The sequence below is a fragment of the Psammomys obesus genome, unplaced genomic scaffold (assembly GCF_907164565.1).
Source record: "Psammomys obesus unplaced genomic scaffold, mPsaObe1.curated_primary_1811, whole genome shotgun sequence".
NCBI classification, from domain to species: Eukaryota; Metazoa; Chordata; class Mammalia; order Rodentia; family Muridae; genus Psammomys; species Psammomys obesus.
Genome location: NW_026585987.1, coordinates 7,653,587 through 7,667,633, shown reverse-complemented (window position 1 = coordinate 7,667,633; position 14,047 = coordinate 7,653,587). Strand labels below are relative to the sequence as shown.

Below are 14,047 nucleotides of genomic sequence, written 5' to 3'. Positions count from 1 at the left end.
AAAAGACAGACGGACCGTCACCGCGGCGCCTCGGCTCCCCTGCACGGACCCCACCCCGGGTGGCCGCGCGGACCCACCTTCGTTGGGCCCCGAGTGCTCCATGGCCGTCTGAACCCACAGCCTCCGCAGAAGCCCCCGCGAAGCGGCGCGCTACCAGAAAGCCCGACAGGAAGTCGTCTCCGAGTCCGCGTCGCCAAGAGCGGCCGGTCCGGAAGGGAGGCGGGCTTCCGGATTCACTCTCGCCCCCTAGCGGTCCGGAGCGAACTCGCCGCCGACACCGCCTACCAATTCAAATCGTGAAGCGGTGAATTTGGGGTGTTCTGTAAAAACTTTTGATTGGGGGTTGGAGAGACGGCTCAGAGGTTAAGAGCACTGGCTGCTCCTCCAGAGGTCATGATGGTAGTTCACAACCCTCTAAAATGAATGGTGCCCTCTTCTGGTGTGCAGGTGTACATGCAAACACACACTGTATACATAATAAATAAATCAATCATGAAAAAAAAAACCTTTTGATTGTTTCAGGCCAGGTAACAGTCCTCGCCTGTTCCCAAGGAGAAGATAATATCCTGTTCTTCGCATGCTGCTTTTCTCTATAATGTACATGATGAAACTCCCACAGCTGCCCACCTTCTCCGTATACTTGAAGAAGCCAGTATCTAGATGTAACTCAAGCACTGAGAAAGATGCCTAAAAACTGAGGGTTGCGAGCAGTATTTTAAGTGCTTGTCCTCAGTTACAGACTCCCTCTGACTTGGCCAGCTGTGTTCCAAATGCTACATCTCTAGTTTTGTTTCCAATTTATTTTGATTTCTTTACAACTTGGTTCTTTATCCATACTATGAATTAATGGTATATCACTTACTATATTCGTAAAGGCTGGCCTCAAACTCAGAGACCCATCCCTCCTTGGCCTCCCATGTTTTTAAAGATGGGTGCTACCAAGCCAAGTGAAAATATCAAAGTTTCACGTGTACTCACTTGTGGGAGAGGTACAGCATGCTACACTGTGCGTATGGATAAAAGAGAACAACTTTCAGACATATTCTCCCACCCCCTGGATTCCAGGGTGGGGCTCAGGTTACAGGCTTAGCAGAAAACACCTATTCCTACTCAGCCTTCTGTTCACTCAAGAATGGGCAGTGATGGTGCATGCCTTTAATCCCAGCACTTGGGAGGCAGAGGCAGGTGGATCTCTGTGAGTCTGAAGCCAGACTGGCTTACTAAGTGAATCCAGGACAGCCAGTAATACACCGAGAAACCTTGTCTTTAAAAATAAAAAAAATAAAATAAAAATAATTAAAATACTTTGATAAAGTTATTTTATTAGTCTCCTATCACTGTTTTTGTTTCATTTATCTGTACATCTTAAATGATGATCATGTAATGTTTCCATTGTACTTAGAGTAAAATGTGAGATAAAGCTGTGGCTCCACCGTTGCTTTGCATAGACAAGGCTCTGTATTGGATCTCCAGCACCAAAATCACAAATTTAATAAGATGGTAGCATGGCTTACAAAACCTTTCTATTCCAACCTTGTTGTTTTTCAGTGCCACCAACCATTCAGTGTAATGAGTAACCTCAGAAGTGTCCTGGGATTTCTGACTCTTCACCAGGTCCTGTGCCCTTGATTCCACTTCTCATCTTCCAAATATCAAATTACATTTCAAAATATCAAATTACATTACAAGATACTTGCTCTTGTATGTATCTGTAAAACTTTGTAGGCCTCCAACTAACTAAGGCCCACTAACTATGTGATTCATTGTACTTTCTTCATAGTACAATGGCTGGGCAGGCAGTCTGAGTGTTCCTTAAATGAATTTAAAAAAAAGAAATCGTTGGGAAGGCAAATGTTACTTTTCCTATGTGCAAGATGTATACAATTTATAGCAATGAAGGTTGAGTCTGCTTCAAAAGACCACTAACCACAAGTCACCCTGAACGTCCATCAGTATGCCTAATTAATTTTGCCTACACTCAAATAAGTTATTACTAATGTTAGTATCTCTTTCCTGAGCACACATAAGTAGCTATTAGGTACTGTAGCAGAACATTATCAATAAAGTTTATTTTGTAATCATAACTTTAAATAGTCAAGTAGATACATATTAAACTTTAAAGTGCAAAGCAGGAGAGGGAAATGAAAACAGACAATAGCTACTTCATCACCTAGTTAGAATGGATACTCATCACCATAAACATCATAAAAAAGATGTTTTACTCTCTATACATTATAGACAATAATTGTGGTGTGAGCATCTTTCACGTTAAACTACTTCGGATGTGTTTGTGCAAAACAACTTTATAAACAAGACAATGAGCAATTTTTTCTTAACTAAAATTTATTCACTAATCAAAACAAGATGCCAGCAGGGTGGGCTGACACATGCCTGTAATCCCAGCACACTGGGAGGCAGAGGCAAGCAGACAGCTGTGAGTTTGAGGTCAGCCTGGTCTACAAAGTTAGTCCAGGACAGTCAAGGCTACACAGAGAAACCCTGCCTCGTAAAAAAAAAAAAAAAAAAAAAAACCTAAAACTAAAACAAGCAAAACAACACCAAAAAAAAAAAAAAAAAATCATGACACTCCTGTCTCTGCCTCCCATAGGTTGGGAATACAGGCCACCATGCTGGTTTCAGTTCATTTCTTTTCTTTATTTTTAGATTTTTCTTTTCTGTATATGAGTGTGTGGCCTGCACACATGTATGTGGTCACATGTATGCCTAGTACCCACAGAGACTAGAAGATCCAGAGTCTGGATCTCCCAGGACTGGAGGTACTGAGGGTTGTGAGTATCCTTGTGGGTGCTAGTGTAATGCTAGGTTCACGGGACCCTCAGAGACCACCAGGAGACGACTCGATGCAATTGCAAGAGAGCTTTATTATGAGAGCGATCAAACTCGGGACCCAAGTCTCACTGATGCAGCAGTAGAGAAGTGAGACCCTGAGCCCTGAGTGAGCAGGGTTTTTAAAGGGAAAGTCTATGATCAGGGGGTTTCCATGGCAGCAAGCAGGGGGCACAAGTCTTGGCATTACAGAATTGGGTGAAGTTTAGCCAGGCGGGGTGACCTTCTCTGAGGCACACAATCACAATGGCTAAGACATATAATCATAATGGCTAAGGCATATAATCACAGTGGCTATTTTTCTAAACCATATCTGAAACATTGGGGAGAATTTTCCCACCTGATTCCCAACCAATTCTCATTATTGCCAGGGAGTTTGTCTCTATTTTCTATGAGCATTTATTCTGTTATATTCCCTGAAGGCTGTTGCTCAGAGAGTTAACTTTGTTTTCTGCAGGTGTACATTCTGTGATATTTCCTGGTGCCTGAATTCAGTTCCCAGTCAAGATCTTTATTTCAAAATGGAGTTATATTCAAGCTAACTTAAACTCTTCACTAGGAAGCAAACAAGGGTCCTCTGCATTAGCAACAAGTAGTTTGGTCTGTTTGTTTTCATGTGTATGGGTGTTTCGCTTGCATCTATTTCTACAGAATGTGCATGCCTGGTGTCTGCAGAGAGCAGAAGAGGGCAGTAGGTCCCCTAGAAATGGAGTTACAGTTACAAGTCACCCTGTGGGTGCTGGAAATTGAACTCAGGTCCTCTGGAAGAACAATAAGTGCTTTTTTTAATTAATTAATTTTTTTTAGATTTTATTTTTTATTTTTATTTATTATGTATACAATGTTCTGTCTGCATGTGTGCTTGCACACCAGAAGAGGACACCAGATCTTATTATAGATGGTTGTGAGCCACCATGTGGTTGCTGGAACTTGAACTCGGGACTTCTGGAAGAGCAGTCTGTACTCTCAACCTCTGAGCCATCTCTCCAGCCCGCAATAAGTGCTTTTAACCATCTCTCTAGCCCCAATGACCCCGTATGATTTTGTTGTTGTTTGTGGAGATAATCTCAAGTTTCATAGGCTTACTTCCAATTTGCATTACTGAAAGGGTTAAATTAGCAGAACTAACTCTATGTTGATTCTCAGACTCCATCCAAGGTTAGCTTGTCTCTGGAGTTCCTTAGTTCCCACCCTTAAGTTCTGAGAAAAAAAAACCCACAGAATGTTCTCAGCAGCTTGCAGCTAGACACAGCAACTGAGGCAGACCGATAAAGACAGGGTCAGTTAAGAAAACATGTTGTTCCCAGGGTCACAATGCTCCTCTTGGCAAGCTGTTCCTCTCTGTGGTTTGGCCAGGTGCTGTTAACTAAGTAAAAGTGCATTTCATGCCTTTACCCTTTGTCCAGTCATGTAACTCCACGCTTGGAGGTCCCTTTTTGTGGTTTTTCCCTTTAAAAACCCTGTTCCCTTGGAGCTGGTGGTCGTTCTCCCAGCCTGCTGTGTCAGAAAGGACTGTGATCCAAGCTCGAGCTTGAATAAAAGACCCTTGTGTGTTTTGCATCGGGCTTGTGGGGTCTCATGGGTGGCCTCATGATCTAGGCCTAAAATTACAATTTGCAACACAGCCAAGGATGCTCTTCAACTGCTTACCCTCTTGCCTCCACTTTATAAATACCAGGTACCACACAATCATCTCTCTCTGTTCCCCCCTTCCTACTCTCTCTCCCTTCTTTCCCCTCTCTTCTCCCTCTGATTTGTTTTGCTTTATTTGAGACAGGATCACATTCTGTACCACGCTAGTCTGCAACTCAACATGTGAACTCAGTAATCTTACTTTTGCCCCGCACCTCCTATATACGAGTATTACAGGAGACAACACACCACGCTGACCTCCAACACAAAAAAATTTCACAGTGACTGGCCACAAAGCCAATGACAGCCACATAACAAATTTACTTAAGTTTAATCACCCCGCTGTTGGGAATGCTGTGAACTTCTGGCTCACGGGTAACCTGTTTCTAGAACCAGAGACTAACTTCTAAGAAATCATCAGTGTGCCCTCTTAAATAAAACAGCTGCTGTCGCCGCATTCCAACGCAGGGGTGGGACTGAGGGCCTAAGTTCAGCACGCGCTGGTCACTACTCCAGAGCGGACGCGAGCGCCCACCAGCCTGCGCCCGCTTCGGGAGTTCCTCTTCCCCTCCCCTTTCCACCCTGCCCCGCCCTTCTCCTCAGGTCTCCTCTCCTCTCCTTTCCCCACCCCTCTTTCCTACCCCAGGCAAACTAAAAACTCAACTCCAGGCCCCTCCCTCCCTCCTTACCCACCCTCCAACCCCCTCAACCGTTTCCTCTTTCCGTCCCCGAAACAGCATCTTCCAGGACGCAGGAGGACGAACCGGAAGTGCGTCATGACCCGGCGCCGGGTCCTTCGTTTGGCGCGCTCGACCTAGGGAGCGGTTTTGGATTCTCTTGGCTTTTCTCACAGATCTCCTCGGGGTTGGAGTATTTTTGTAGCGTGCTGGCCTCTGCTGTAGCCATGCCGTTGTCTATGCTGGGCTCGGCGATGGTGGCCTCTACGTCGGCCGCCACCCTGCAGGAAGCTTTGGAAAATGCGGGGAGGCTTATCGACCGACAGTTGCAGGAAGACCGCATGTACCCAGACCTTTCTGAACTGCTCATGGTGTCGGCCCCAAGTGAGTGATCGGTCTATTGGGAGCTCTGTTATCCTTTGGCGGATTCTAGTCTGATTCCTCTGCCTTAGTCCTTATCTCCACAGTGGTGCCGGCGAGCGCATTCATTCAGAGATTAGGGCTCGATTTCCTGAAATTTTGAGGAACAGCAACCCCCTCTTCGTTTTTATTGCTTATTTTTTTCTTGTTTGTACTTTGTTCATTGTAGATACTTAAAGAGGTAAGAGCAGTCTCATTAAGTCCAAATAAAAAGAGTCTTCTGATCCAGATTCCATTTTGTACTTTTCTTGTATCGATTATCAGCCAATCAGAAAAGCAAACGAGTTAATTTGGAAATCTACCATGCTCTATTAGAGTCATGCCTTATGTATAGATTTAGTACATTTGTAAGTGCTTGGACTAACTAGTTATATATATGAAATATATCTTTATGAAATATATATTTCATAAAAATATTTCCTATATTATATCCATGAAATAAATATATATATAATATATAAATATACACACACACACACGAGTCAGAATGCTGCCTGACAGGGAGGGTGAAATAAAGTATATCTGTCAGCAGAGGAGATAACTAGAAAGTATTTGCCTTAACTTGTAAAAATTGTAACCACCTAAAGGTTTGTGGGATTGCATTAGTCGCTACAAAGTGTTTCTTGTGAGATGAAAGTTGGAGAACAGCAGAGAAGTGTAACATACAAATGAGACTTAATGAGCAAATAAAAATGGAGGTGATTTAAACAGAATAATCGATGTAAAGTAGACCAAAATACATATCTAATGATTTACAAAAATATAGTGAGAGATTTTTAATCAGAAATACTAGAAGCCACCAGGCAGTGGTAGCACACACCTTTAATCCTAGCACTTGGGAGGCAGAGGCAGGAGGATCTCTGTGAGTTTGAGGCCAGGCTAGTCTGCAAAGTGAGTCCAGGACAGCCAAGGCTACACAGAGAAACCCTGTCTGGAAAAATGAAAAAGAAATACCAGAAGCAAAGGTAGTCTTTGCACTTGACAGCTACTAACAAATGGGCTTACCTTATAAAACTTGTTTTGTTTAGCCTGTTAGCCACCATCATCTTAATTTGTCCTTAGGTTTGAAAGCAAGATAAAAATTAATCCATGCTTTCTAAATATGTAACCTCTTTACCTATACTTTCATCCTCACCTAATCCCTTTCTCTTCTAACATTTTTTTCCTCTGCCTAATAGACTCTCCTCCCACTCCATCCCAGAGGGTTTCTCTCTGTAGCCCTGGCTGTCTTCAAACTCACTTAGTAGGCTAGGCTGGTCTCAAACTCATAGGTCTGCCTCCCTCTGTCTCCTGTGTTCTAGGACTAAATGTGTGTGCCATTACCTCCCAGTTCTGTGGAGACTCTTATCGAAAGATTCTAAGTCAGGCGTGGTGGAACACACCTTTAATCTAAGCACTTGGAAGACAGAATCAGGAAGATCTTGAGTTGAGATTAGTGTGGTCTACTTAGTGAATTCCAGGTTGGCCAGAACTATAAAGTGAGACCCTTTCTTCCCTCTTTCCTCCCACCCCCAAAAAAGAAAGTCTTTAGTATCTTTGAAAGTTTTCTTGCCCATTCACATTCTCATCTTCAAAGAAGTTATTCATCCCTTTTATATTTCCACTTCATTTCATATGTGCATTATTCTGTTAAAGTTGTATTTTAAGATTAAGATCTATTTTTAAAAAGAACCCAGTGCAGACATGAACAGTTTTGTGAATGAACCATGTTGGGCAGGCTTACCTGTGATTCAGCCATGGCAATCAGTATTTAATATCAGTTTCCCCAAGATCTTTGCATTCTGAACTAGAGCCTGATAAAGTACCTGGAATAATTAGGTTGACCATCAGGTCTAGTGATTGATGCCCTAAAGGACAAGTCACATAGACCAGCCCACTCCTAGCCCTAGGCTCTTGGTCATGGAGCAAGAGAAAGAAAGTACATAAGAATCCTTTATTGAGAGCAGTCTGTGATCTCCAGTGACTCCCAATAATACATTTCATTATTGATATTTGCATGTGACATGTTGGTCAGGAGGAGAAAATCTAAAGGAAAAAAGGATGGATTGTTTGGTTGGAAGTTTGTTTTGTTTTTTTCAGGACAGCATCTAATATAACTGGGGCTGCTTTTTAACTGTAGTCAAGGAAAGCCTTAAATTCTTGTTCCTTCTGCTCACATCCCAAGAGCCAGACATACAGGCGTATGCCACCATGCTCTATTTTATGCTGATTAGGAATCGCAGCCAGGGATTCAATGCAGGCAAGACAAGGAAACTGCTAGCTGTGCTACAACCTCAGTCTTGATAACGCTCCCTCATGGTTGAAACCAGTAACTGACCCATCCTGTGAGATTTCTCAGTTCTGCTTTATAATATCAGAGAAGTCATGGGCCCCGGGGCAGCTTGAATTGCCATTCTTGGGTTGATAAGTGATATGTTGTTGTATGTAAATGCCTTTTTTTTTTTTTTTTTAGACAGTCCCACTGTCTCTGGAATGTCCGATATGGATTACCCTCTGCAAGGACCCGGGTTACTGTCAGTGCCCAGCCTTCCAGAGATCAGCACTATCCGAAGAGTTCCTCTCCCACCTGAGCTGGTTGAACAGTTTGGACGTATCCTATTGCTTTATATTTAGCTATTTGATAAATATTAGATTAGTCATTTTCATTATTACAATTCCTTTTTTTTTTTGTTTTGTTTTGTTTTGTTTTGTTTGACTTTTCAAGGTAGAGTTTCTCTATATAGCCGTGGCTGTCCTGGACTCACTTAGTATACCAGGCTGGCCTTGAACTCACAGAGATCTATCTGCCTCTGTCTCCCTGAATCCTGGGATTAAAGTCATGTGCGACCACTACCTAGTTTCATTGTTATCATTCTTATGCTTACACAATGTCTATAAAATTTTTAAAGAGTTTTCTTTTCAGAGCCATATATAAACTTTAGTGGTAGAACATTTAACTAGCATGCCTGAGGCCCAGCTGTTCATAATCATTACCCACTTCCCCCAAAATGTTCAGCATTGCATGCTGGTATATACCTGTAATTCCAGTATTCAGGAGGTTGAGGCAAGAGGATTATGGCACTCTGGTAGCTAAGCTGGGTGATGTAGTAAGTTCTTATCTCAAAAATGAGAGTGCCTGGGTAGTGTGCTTTCTGTTAAGGACTAGGTAAGCCGGAGTTGGCAGGCTGGCGTACACATTTAATCCTAGCTCTTAGAGGTGAGAGGCAGGCTGATCTTTGTGAGTTCAAGGTCAGCGTGGTCTACATTAGCACCACGTTACATAGTGAGACCGTATCCAAAAAAAAGGAAAAGAAAGAAAAAAGAAACAAATGAAAAGAATAGAGAAACTGCTAGAAATGATTCAACTGTTAAGAGCACTGGCTGCTTTGCAGATTATATTTCCATTCCCAGCATTCCTTTTGCCTTACATTCACACTTCCTCAGATATGCAGTGTAACTGCATGATGGGTGTTTTTCCTCCTATCAGCAGAGCTTGGCTTACGATTGACAGTGACATATTCATGTGGAACTATGAAGATGGGTATGTAAGGAAGGCTGGTGTGGAATTCTAACCTTTACTGCTTGTTGCAACTCGTGTTCCACCTGTCAGAAGTTGTCTGATTTTACCTTTATCTGTCTCTGGGTCATTGTTTCCCAGTGTGTTTACCAATCATCTGGGGGCATTGAACTGTGGACTTTGGGGCTAGGGAGATACCTCAGTGGCTAAAATGCTTGCTATACAAACAAGAGAGCCTACTTCACATCCTTGACACTCAGAAAGGCCAGGCGTGACAGTCCACATGTAGCCCCAGCACTTGAGGGGCAGAGGCAGGCAAATGCTGACATCCTGCTAGCTACCTGGTCTACCTGAAACAGTGAACTGCTGGTTCAGTGAGATAAATTGTCTCAGAAAACAAGGTAGAGAGTAAAAGAAGACACCCGTCATTGACTAGCCTCTGGCTTCTACACATGTACACACGCAAGCACACCGATGCGCACACATACAGACACTGGGAATTCTAACAATTTCTCGAGCAGTGTTCTTGGTTTAAGTACTGCAGGAGCTCCTCATGGCAAGCACTCTATGGAGCCACATTCCCCAAGTCAATATACTGCTCTTGGTTTTTGTTGTTGGTTGGTTTGCTTGTCTGCAGTCCTAGGGGTTAAATTCTCATTGCGTTATATCCTCAAGTACTTCTCTTGAAGAACAAGGCATAAATTCCAAGTTTATAATCTGTAGAAAAGATTATACATTGGAATCTTTGAGCCATGGCTTGGCATTTAAATTTTTTATTATATTTTAATTGCTGGGTGTGCCCTGGGGTTGGAGGAGCGTGGGTTTAGGTGTGTGGTGTGTGTTCAGCAGTGTATGTGTGGCAGTCTGTGAACAACTTCCGTGAGTCAGCTCTCCCCACCGTGCGGGTCCGGGTGGTGGGCTTTTGACATTTTAAGGAGACTTCTTTTTCCTTGCATTTCTATGGACTAGGAATCTGATAATTATTGAAATGATAATTTGGTTTCATGGTTTTTGACTTTGTGTGTAAATTAAATATATGAATATATAAGAGCCAAAGTCAGAATTTCTTAAACAGAGTAGTATATTGATCTGATTACACGTCTTGGCCTTTACAAGTAAGTTTTGTTTAACTACCATTTCATGTTTCCGTTACTCAGTTACCTATTTTGAGTCATCGGTGTCAACCTTATTGAGATAGGAACATCATTAAGAAGGCCCACGTAGGCCAGCTGTTGCCCTGGCATTGAATAACTAATGCTCCTATTGGAGACATGTATGTGCACATGAACACATTCAAAATACTTATTTGCATCAAAATTGATACCATATGACAACAGAAATTCTGTAGAAAAGCTATTTGCAGTTAAAACTGTATTTAACTAGATGTTTCCATTAGTGTTTTAGTCATAGCAGTGATCTGTAATTGTCCTAAAAATTCTTTACATTAGTGAGTGACATTTTTACTTTTCAAATCTAACAAGCGTTCATTTAACAAATACTTGTTATTACTATTATTGTTGTTATTCTCCTTTGGCTAGGGAACAGTGGGTAGGCTTTTATTGTGGGAAAAAATTGGCTTTTTTTGGCACAAGTTAAGCTGATCTTGGATTTGTTAGTTGGTATAGTTAAGTAGCATATGTTTCTGGATTTCTTTTGAATTTCCATACATGGGTATGCAGATTAAACCACTGGAGCATTTTCTGAGCTCCTTCCCAGAGAATCCTCCATACTCCTTCCCTGTCTCAGCAGAAGATTGGTGTTGACTTGATAGTCAGTGCTTGTAGTTTTGTGGACAGTTTTTTAGGATGTAGTATACCTTTCCCTGCTTCTCTAGCTTATTTTTAGAAAGGACTGTATGCCTGGTCTTAGTCCTTCACTGGTTTTGTTTGCTATTTTATGGTTTTTACTGTACTCTGTATTGAAATTTATTCAACTAATAAAGAGCATTGTAAATAAGATTTAATGTATTTATATATGTAAACAGTTTTCTTTACTTTTGAGCAGAGGTGACCTTGCTTATTTTGATGGACTCAGCGAGACAATTCTTGCTGTGGGGCTTGTGAAACCAAAAGCTGGTAAGAAGTAAAACTGTCAGAATGAGATTGTGACTATCCAGTCTCTAAATGTTTTAGGGCTCACTCAGAAAAGCTTCTATTCTTCCTTCTAACACCTGGCTACAACCACTCTTCTTTTATCTGTATAAGTTTTTTTCCAGTAGTATTTGTCATTTTTTTGTGCAGCTTGCTCCCTTTAGGATGTGTCTTCACACATCATCCATGTTGGGTACTTGAATTTACCATCCAGCCAGGTGTCGCAGCACATGCCTGTAATGCCAGCACTGGGGAGGTGGAGGGAGGAAGAGCAGTTGAAGGTCACCTTCAGCTAAATCACAATATTTAGGCCACCTTGGCTACCTCAAACACTCCCCACAATTTCCTCCTTCTGTATGGCTAGCTGATGTTCGCACTGCATGTGTTTGCTACGTTTCACTGACTCATGGATTGCTTTTATCTTTTAGTGTTCTTATAAATATGGGTATATAAATGCAAATGCTTATAGCTCAGTAAACCAAAACTAATCTGTTATGACACTTAAGATACTGAATGTTGCACCAATTATTTCTTAAGTTAGTTTTGTTCTATTGAACTTTAATGCTTTAATATAGTAATATTTAAGCATCAGAATTTGCTGACCTGGATTTGGACTTTTCACTGTTTAATTAGGAGCTCACTTTAATGGTAAAACTATATTTTATTCATGCCTAAATGCTAGGTGTTGGTTTCATAAAATAATTAGCCTTTGTCTGCTTTGCCGTAGGCATCTTTCAGCCTCATGTAAGACACCTGTTGGTTTTGGCAACCCCTGTGGATATAGTAATTCTTGGACTCAGCTATGCTAACGTACAAACAGGTATGGTAACTCACTCATGGGTTAGGTTTTTTAAAATAACAGTATGTTGAAAATTATTATTATAATGATTTTTACACTAGGTTGGGTTTGTTTTTTTCTTGATATTTTACTGTGATATATGTGTGTACCATTGATGCAGTTTAAGGTAGATTACCGATCTCTTTAGTGAGGCTGTGTGTGTGTGTCTGGGAATTGAGTTCAGGGCCTTACATGTAGAATGCAAGCACTTTACTTTTAAACCGCATCCCTGGCCAGTGTCTTGAACTGTTCTGTTTTGTTTTGTAATAAATATTTTCATTTTATGTGTGTGAATGTTTTGATTATGTATATATATGCATTGTGTGTGGCTGAAGCATGAGGCCAGAAGATGCTATTAGATCCCCTAGAACTTAAGTTACAGATGTTTGTGAACAGCAGTGTGAGTGCTGAGAAATGAGCCTAGGTCCTCTACAAGAACATCAAGTGTTCTTTAAGGACTGAGTCTGAGTCATCTTTCCAAAACTCGCCCTCCTCCGACCCCAGCCAGGACTTTTCTGTTCTTTTGAAAAGTGAAAATGCCCAGGGCTGGAGAGATGGCTCAGTGGTTAAGAGCACTGTCTGCTCTTTGAAAGGACCCGGGTTCAATTTCCAGCACCCACATGGTAGCGCACAACTGTCTTTATCACCAGTTTCAAGGGATCTGACACCTTCACATTAATGCACATAAAATAAAATTAAATAAATTATTTTTAAAAAATGAAAATCCCAACTGCTCAATTTTACCAATAAAGACTCAGGAGCCAGATATTGGGGTGAAATCCTGGTAGCTCAGAGAGGCAGCAAAAGCACCAGCTGACCTTCCTTCTCAGCTCAGGTCCACATGAAAAAAAACCCAAAAGGCTCACTAGCTGAGCTGACAGTCTAAGAGGAAATGACCAAAAAACCCAAGGCCGAAGCCAAAGAGCCAAAGCCAAAAAGTCAGCTCAAAAAGTCCCTTCTTCTGCATGCTGCTTTAAATATCCCTCAACTCAAAGTCCCTTCTACTCTTTAATCCCTGTCAGCTGGTTTCTTGCTCTTCCTCTTGACCTAGGTTAGCTTTATTAAATTCTGTGTAGAGTAAGCTCTTATATTAAAGGTGTGTCCTAGGGATGGCTGAACCACACCATAATTACCTGTATATAATCACCTCTTGGACAAAAAGTGTGTGTTACCGCTCAACTACCAAACAATAAACAGGGTTTGTTTTTTTGGTTTTGGTTTTTAAGATTGATTTATTATGTTTATGGAATTCTGCCAGCAGGTCAGAAGAGGGCACCAGATCTCATTTTTAAATGGTTGTGAATCAGAATGTGCTTGAGAATTGAACTCAGGACATCTGCTCAGGACGTCTGGAAGAGTAACCAGTGTGCTTAACCTCTGAGCCATCTCTCCAGCCCAATAAACAGGGTTTTATAGTTCACAGTCTTGGGGTTCACAATGGGATCACATATCCTGCAACATTTCTCTGTGTTGCATTTGCTGTTCTGGATATATTTTGTAGACCAGGCTGGCCTCAAACTCCCAGAAATCCACTTACCTCTGCCTCTCTGGCTCCACAAGCTTTTATGGTAATTTTAAAAACTATATGATAGACATCTGGGATATTTTAGTACGAATTCAATAAAATTATCTGTTCTGAAGATAATGTGAAGATTATTTTAAAATTTCTTCTGTGGTTTTTCTTGTTGTAACACACAGGTTCTGGCATTCTCAATGACAGCATGTTTGGTGGGATGCAGTTGCTTCCAGATCCTTTGTACTCTCTTCCCACTGACAACACATATCTTTTAACAATCACCTCCACGGATAACGGCAGAATTTTTATGGCTGGAAAGGACGGCTGTTTGTATGAAGTAGCATACCAAGTAAGTCTTAACAATTACAAACTTTTTTTTTTCTTTTGCCCAGCAGGAAAAAGCTTATTTTAAATTTTTTAACTGCATAGTATGTATTATTATTAAGGGAAGTATTGAAGTATAAACTGAAGTATAGTCTTCAGTCACTACTGCACACCCATAAGACCCAGTCCTCCCTCTCCTAGGTAGAA

General features: G+C 41.5%; 2 protein-coding genes across 2 annotated transcripts in view; one reads left to right on the top strand and one right to left on the bottom strand.

Annotated features, from left to right (window-relative positions):
* Wdr70 (WD repeat domain 70) overlaps nucleotides 1-214 on the bottom strand; it is a gene marked incomplete in the record, with an annotated part of 139,360 nt that extends 139,146 nt beyond the window's left edge. Inside the window, 1 exon segment of the mRNA XM_055601069.1 lies at nucleotides 78-214. Coding sequence (XP_055457044.1) covers nucleotides 78-102 — 25 coding nt within the window.
* A 5,059-nt stretch (nucleotides 215-5,273) lies between these two features.
* The window catches only part of Nup155 (nucleoporin 155), a 61,468-nt gene continuing 52,694 nt past the window's right edge, over nucleotides 5,274-14,047 (top strand). The window contains exons 1-6 of the mRNA XM_055601099.1: nucleotides 5,274-5,540; nucleotides 8,029-8,166; nucleotides 9,000-9,096; nucleotides 11,077-11,147; nucleotides 11,890-11,982; nucleotides 13,699-13,865. Of these exons, the coding sequence (XP_055457074.1) occupies nucleotides 5,384-5,540; nucleotides 8,029-8,166; nucleotides 9,000-9,096; nucleotides 11,077-11,147; nucleotides 11,890-11,982; nucleotides 13,699-13,865 (723 nt within the window). The 5' untranslated portion in view covers nucleotides 5,274-5,383. The remainder of the gene's footprint in view (nucleotides 5,541-8,028; nucleotides 8,167-8,999; nucleotides 9,097-11,076; nucleotides 11,148-11,889; nucleotides 11,983-13,698; nucleotides 13,866-14,047) is intronic.